The following is a 7656-nucleotide window of genomic DNA, read 5'->3' as shown; positions in this document are numbered from 1 at the left end:
AATTCTTATTTGAATTCCAATTAATTTATTTTTGTACTTATAATTTCATTGAAGTTGTTTACGATTCGATTCTTACAGGAATATCGATTTATGTTAATGTTCGTTTGTAAATTGAAACGATTCTGTAAAAATATTTTATTTTTTTACTTAAATGTTAATATTTTTTCAAATTATAAAACATACTGTCGGGAATTTGATTGTTGGCATCTCTAAATTTTTGAGTTTTATAATTTATATTTATTGGAATTTTAGTATTTTTTTATTCGATGTCCTGTTTTAATACTGTTCTGTTTTATAACTGTTTGATTTATTTGCTATTCTGTTTTAATGGTAAGTAGTCTGTTTTGTTTTGTAGTGTTCTCTTGTATCACGTTCTGTTTTGTCCTGACTTAATATGTCATGTTCCACACTGGTGAGTTCAGTTTGACTATGGAACTGTATTTGAAATACGGCGGAAAGCAGTTTTTAACTTCCATCGGTTGGCGCCCGTGTCGTGATTTTGCCGTTCGTTGTTCGTAGTTGTTCGGGTGGTGACAGTGCGGTGCGAACGCTTGCGCGTCAAAGTATAGGAAAATGGCGGTTCGTATACTGAATAGACGTCAGTTTTGGTACGATTCCTAGTAAAATTTGTGTAGTTTTTCCGTTCGTTTTTTGTTAATTTCGTTGGTTTTCGGTGGTGTGCTCTGTGAGGGGTGCGTGCGGTGATTGTGAGCGGTGCGAGAGTCGAAAGATGGATCATAAAAAGAGTCCGATCCGTAGGACGAAACGACAAGCAAAAGTGCTGGAGGACAACTTCTGGGATTGCAGTGTGTGCACGTACAGGAACACGGCGGAAGCCTTCAAATGCCTGATGTGTGACGTGAGGAAGGGCACGTCGACACGGAAGCCCAGGATCAATCCTCAGCTGGTGGCGCAGCAGTTCCACCCAGCCACCTCCAACCAGAAGAAAGAGAAGAAGGACAAGAGGGCGCTGAAGAAGAGGCGACACCCGCCGCGCCTGAAGAACGTCGACAGAAGCACCGCCCAGACGCGTGAGGTCACAGTGAACAGCGTCACCGTCGTCATCACCGAATATAAGCCGAAGGTCAAGACGTCGACGGAGGCGAACAACACCAGCTCCGGATCCTCCGATCACGGCTCCCATTCGGAGTCGAGCATGGACGCACGATGAAGAAGACGACGACGACAACGTTCAAGGCAACCAACATCACCGCTGCTGCTGCTGCTGCCACCGCCGCCTCCGATTTCCCCGCCCTCCTTTACAAATGTCACTGACATAAACACTCGCGCAGGACAATGACACCGCCTGTGCTTCTCACGTGCGTCTGTTTACCTATCATGATCATCATCACGTCCAGTTTTACTGCCCAACAGTGTGATACCTCAGTACTTTATATAAATAAATCAAACTCAAGTTACCGCAGTTCATCCAACCAAAAACAAAAGGAAATATATATTGTGACACATAAATAAAAATATAAATATATATATATATAGATATACAAAAAAACATTTGAATGTCATAGATGTATAGAAGAAGAAGATCGCATTTCCCGACCGCAACGAGACGTAGTCTACAAGAAGACAACAACAACTGCCAAAAGACGTCCTTCGAAATGGAGAACCCTTTTTTTTCACTGCCGTTCGTCACAATTTCCTTCAGGAACGAAAGAAAACGGAAACACTTCGCATTGCAACGAACTGTTTCAGGGTAGTCTCAACAAGATTCGCAAATGAAAAATCAATCCCTGTTATTATATTTCTCTTGTTATCATCAATTTGTAAAATAAACAGATTTTTAAATAACCAATCGGTAAGTGCAATCCATAGGTGACCGATTGTCAAGGGATAATAACTACAACATTTCTTATTGGAATTATCAAAAAAAATGCAATGATTTTCACTGCAAATTTATGTATATTATTACAGTTTTGTAACTTGATGAATGGAAATGGATCGAATTTGCAGTTGCCGAGAATCAAAAAATACACGTGCAATTTTTACACATGGAGAATGTGCCAAAATTAAAAAAAAAAAGAAAAAACATAAAACTTTACTAACATCAACATTTATTTGCCTCAATTTACGTAAACATTGTAAATCTTAAACGTACTCACAATAAATTGCAATTGTCTTCCTGAATGGAACAAAAACAAAAAATAAATAGTAATCTTATTTAAAATATATAGAATTGAATTTATTTGAACCAATTTGTTTCATGGAAGAGATGAATTAATAATGATTTTATTACTTGAAAATCCAATAGGAATCTTTTTTTTAATTCATTTCAATGGAATCTAACAATTATGTTGAAAATCAAGTAACAGTTGAATTTAAATCGATTTCAACGATCTTAATTGATAATTGAATTTCTTTCAGTTCTTTATTCGTAACTATTGAAGATATTGTGAGGAAGAAATATTGTTGCAAAAAATGCATTTGTTCGTAATATTAAGATGCTTACTTTTCATTAGCAAAAGGTAAGCATCTTTGGGTTGTTGTAATAGTAGTAGTTTAAAGAATGAAAGATGTTGACGTTATTAATAATCTACACAAAACTTGACTGGTTCAGATGTAAACAATGAAGAAAATATTGTGATTTTGCAGAAGTCGTAGGTACATATTATATCATTGAAATTATGCTTTAATGCACGATCATTAATTCTGTTCTTTTTCAACGTAAACTTTCCCCACTTATTCCTTCTTCGTTTCTCCTCCTCCTCGTTACTACTATTCCAGTCGTTCATTCAGTAAAACTCGATACTTATTAATTTATCCCTCTGTGTGTGTAATTCGTTTGGCGTCGCAATTACTAGTTGTAATGCGATAATTAATGCCTTTTTCCCTCGTTCTCTCACGACACGAATGTTTACGAGGTCGACAATTGAATAACGAATTTAATAGCTGCGGAGCGTTCACTTTTTTATTTTGTTTTATTTTAAGGAAGCAATGATTAACAATTGCGGTGGGGCGGTGTTTTTTTTGTGTGTCTGAAATCGAAACGCCATCTATTGTTTATATTATTTTTTTGTAAATAATTGAGTGTAAATTTATACTGTTCATTTCTCCCTGTATATATTTAGAGTATATGTGGGCCACCCTATTTATATTTCTGATGCGAAGGAAAGAAAAGGAGAGTCGATGAAAGAGAAGAGAAAAAAGGAGAAATCTTTGTCTTTTGGGAACGTGACGGAATCCCGGTGCTCCGGCTCCATTTATCACTCCGAAATTCCTCTTCTTCCGACAGTCTCTTTTTTTCGTCGTCGCCTCTTTCTTATATTCGTTTTTTTTTTGTTTCTTCTTCAAAGAGTTCTTGTGGATAATTATCGAATCCTTATTTTTAGGCTCACCTATATTTAACAAAACAAATGTTTTAAACTACTCTGCGTATTTTATTGTAAAAATAAAAAGGATTTAGTAGGCGTTTCACTATAAGAAGACTGCGTCGAAACAAATTGAAAATGTAATCGCAAACTTCTTTTTTTTATAAATATATATTGTAAATCTCCGGAACAAACGTTTTTGCATTGCATTTATTAATTTTATTAAAAAAAAAAAAACACTATTACTTGTAATTATTATACATACTAGGACTAGATTACTACATTATTTGTATAGACAATATTGCTCATTGTTAATATATGTATATTTATGGTGCAAAAAGTATAATTATATTGAATGGTATGTAAATTATTTAATAAATCATTATTCTTTATTATCCTTTGTTCTTATTTTTTTTAATATTATACCTTCTTTCAGAGATCGGCAAAAATCAAGTATAAATAGACTTTGAGCTTAGTGGTAGCATGACAAAACCACATTTTTAATAATTTATATCGTAAAGACTGATTGCACTGAAACCACACTTTTAAATAAATGTTCATAAAAAATAATTACAACAACTTTATATTACAAAAACCACATTGTAACATTTTTTTTAATAATAAATTTATTAAATAATAACCTTTGTGAATTTCCAAATCCACAGGATTGACACATATATGATGTTGGTATTATTATTGATTTCTATGATGTATAAGAAAAGTTGGTACAACTTGACCATGAACAAGCTTGTCGATTCTTTGGAATTTTGATTTCATTTCAAATGTTCACATTTTAAATAGTTTATGTAGAATAAATACATAAATAATTTCACCATCTTGCGGATGTATTTAGATTCAAGTTTGACCCATATTTGATGTTGGTATTACTGGTTTTAATGATGGATGAGGAAAGTTGGTACAACTTGATCATGAAGGAGCTTCTCTTAATACACAGGGTGTTTCTAATAACTTGGACTAATAACATTTGTTGATGTACAAAATAAATATGTTGCTGTTAAGGACTCAAAGGGTTAAGAAATTTTTTAATTCAACGCCATCTCGCGATATTTGCATTGAAAAATTCCATTAATTAATTAATTGAGTAATTTAGAAGCTGGAAATTCGCATTTGTATAACACATAAAAATTCAGTAATTCCTCGTGTCCTCGCAGTTTTAAAGTCCTCGATTAGTCCGATTTCAAACAGTACCGATTATTGCGAGATTTCCATTCAAATATTCTTTATATATAAATATTTGTTGTCTAACTATGCTTGTTATTGTCATTAAATTTTATCGTTAATTTTTTGTAATTGATGTGATTATTAATCATTAACCATTTGATGGTGCTTATTTATCGTCAACTTGAACTTTCGATTAAATTCATAGCCGGCTCTTTATGTGATTGTTATTAGGCGATGATTGAGTTGCGATAATGAAGTGTGCGAGATTCGTTTCCCAACCTTTGACACCGAGAATCCAGTTATCGTCATATTTCATTGCATTACACTTAACTACCCTTCGTTCTCACTTATTCTAATAATCGCCCTTTGTACTACGATCTTTGAAGCAAGCAATAATCTGCACTGTCCAAAACCGCACTATGCGAGGTATTGTTCTAGTCGTATTTAAATTTTAAAAAATCTATTTAATCGAATAGAAAACGAAGATAAGATGTGAATTCCTAAACACAAAATGTAAGTAATGGCATTTGAGTATTCGAAGAATGCAAGATTACGCAAAACCATTTGTTTATCTGGAACTCGTTAATTAAGACAAAAAACATTAGATTTTTTTAATGAACTCAGGATGCGCCGAATAACTTGTGTAGAGAATGCGGCTTTCCTTTTTTTTCTTGTAATTAAACTAATTCGTTTTAATTTATTGTCAAATATAGGAACTTTGATTTCATTTCCACTAACAAAGTTAGAGAAATTTCCGAGTTTATCTAGAAGTTATATATTAATAATTTGGATTGCCATCTTACGGATGCAATTATATTTATGTTTGACACATATATGATGTTGGTATTATGAGTTTTTCTGATGAATGAGGAAAGTTGGTACAATTTGATCATGAATAAGCTTGTTAATTCTTTGAATCTATAATGTTTTCCCAATTATGTCCATGTTCTTTAGAAGATAGTATATTCAGAAGCAATATGTTAATAATGTGGATCGTCATCTCGTAGATGAAGTTAGATTCTAGCTTGACACAAATTTAATGTTGGTATTATGGGTTTTCATGATGAATGAGGAAAGTTGTTAAAACTTTATGACAAACAATTTTGCCGATTCTCTAAATCCACAGATTGACATAATTATGATGTTGGTATTATGGATTTTGATGATGGACGATGAAAGTTGGTACAATGTGATCAGAAAGAACCTTGCTAATTTTCCAAATCCACAGGATTGACACAAATATGATGTTGGTATTATTGATTTTTATGATGGATGAGAAAAGTTGGTACAACTTGAGCATGAACATGCTTGTCGATTCTTTAAACGCATTAGGTGCTCCCAATTATGTCCAATATTGGAATTGTGATTTCATTTCGCCTGAAAGTTCACATTTAAAATAGTTTACGTAGAAGAAATACATAAATAATTTCGCCATCTTGCGGATGTAATTAGATTCAAGTTTGACACATATTTGATGTTGGTATTACGGGTTTTCATGATGGATGATGAAAGTTGGTACAACTTGATCATGAAGGAGCTTCTCTAAATACACAGGGTGTTCCCAATAACTTGGAGCGAACTGCGAGAGGTTTTAAGACCAGTTGAAGGATTATGATGAACGTAGATATTTCCGAGCTCGATGAATCCTTTGGTCCGCTGTACCGTGGGGCGGCAACAGTGCAGTAATTTTGTTATATTGATGGCACTAGATTAATATTAATGATTTCCCTCAAAATGAAATTCTCGGCTGCTGCGAAAGGGGTTTTAATCGTCGGAAAACCGTCGGCATCTCTTAAAACCTGTATTAATATCGACAACTTGGGATAATTCGATTAAACGAAAAAGCGCGATTTAAATGAGATTTGTTTGCACAATCTTTCGTTTCGAACACAATGCAATAACAAATAGAAATCAAAGCAGGGATTCGCGAAATTGCATCTCCTTTATGAATAATTTCTTGACGTTTTCGAGGCCTTCGGGTTATAATTATAACTCGCGCGAAAACATCTTCACCGACGTTTCGCCAGTTTACATTTTTTTTTTCTCTCTGAAATTTCATCTTGCCGTCATTATTATTGTACAATCCGTACGGGATTTACGAGAGACGGACCTTGAATACTTTTTTTTATAATAAGCTGACATGTGTTTAATGCATCTGCAGCTTGATTTTGATGCAGTTCCTAAATACATGCATAATTAATTATTTAACAAAAAATACGTGCACTTTCTCAGACAAATTGACGAAAAGATATATAAAAATTGTTACAACAATTCTACAGAAAGCATAGAAAACATTAAACATGTAAACCAATTCAATAAATTGAAAATTTTGAATTGAAATTTATTATTTGGATTCTTACTTTTATTAAGATATTCAAGAATATGTTTGGACGCTTTTTCCCATCAAATATTTAAGTAAATCGTTAATTTCTCATAAATCCAAGATATTTAACATACATATAAAATATTTAACTTTTATTTGAATCAGTAGGTTTTTATATTTATGAATTTTTGGTTGTAAAAATATTAAAAAAGAAATGTAAAAGTATTTTTTTTGATGATTCAAATTTTTCTCATCAAATTTTAAGTAAATCGTTAATTTCTCATAAACCTAAGATATTTAACTATAATAAGTATTTAACTTTTATTTGATTGGATTCTCCTATAAATATATTAGTTGTGAAGATATTTAAAAAAAATATAAATATATTGCTTCGAATTTTATTTCTTCAAATTGAGAAATAAATTACAAGAAAATGGTCAATCTCTCAAAAAATCTACTATATTCTCAATACTCCTTATATATTTAGATTTGAATAATTATATTTTTATATAAATGTATTACTTGAAAAGATATTTAAATAAATGTAAAGGTATTGCTTTGAATTTTATTTCTTCAAATTTAGAAATTAATTACAAGCAAATGGTCAATGTCTCAAAAGATCTACTATATTCACAATACTCCTTATTTAGTTAGCTTTAATTTGAATAATTATAATTTATAAAAAAATATTACTTACAAAGATATTTAAAGAAATGTAAAGGCTTTTTAAATTTAGAAATAAATTTCTAGAAAATGGTTAATCTCACATAAAATCTAAAATAGTATAAATACTCCTTATATATTTAACCTTGATTTGAATAATTAGGT

At 32.0% G+C, this 7656-nt stretch overlaps 1 protein-coding gene across 1 annotated transcript; it reads left to right on the top strand.

Annotated features, from left to right (window-relative positions):
* The first annotated feature begins 515 nt into the window (after nucleotides 1–515).
* Nucleotides 516–2182, top strand: LOC108562880 (YY1-associated factor 2). Its single transcript, XM_017921377.1, has one exon. The coding sequence runs from the start codon at nucleotides 731–733 to the stop codon at nucleotides 1169–1171; it is 441 nt and encodes a 146-aa protein (XP_017776866.1). The 5' UTR covers nucleotides 516–730; the 3' UTR covers nucleotides 1172–2182.
* Nucleotides 2183–7656: the final 5474 nt, after the last annotated feature.

This window comes from Nicrophorus vespilloides, unplaced genomic scaffold (assembly GCF_001412225.1).
Source record: "Nicrophorus vespilloides isolate i.1.1-1 unplaced genomic scaffold, Nicve_v1.0, whole genome shotgun sequence".
Lineage (NCBI taxonomy): Eukaryota > Metazoa > Arthropoda > Insecta > Coleoptera > Silphidae > Nicrophorus > Nicrophorus vespilloides.
This window is presented reverse-complemented; position numbering and strand designations above follow the sequence as displayed.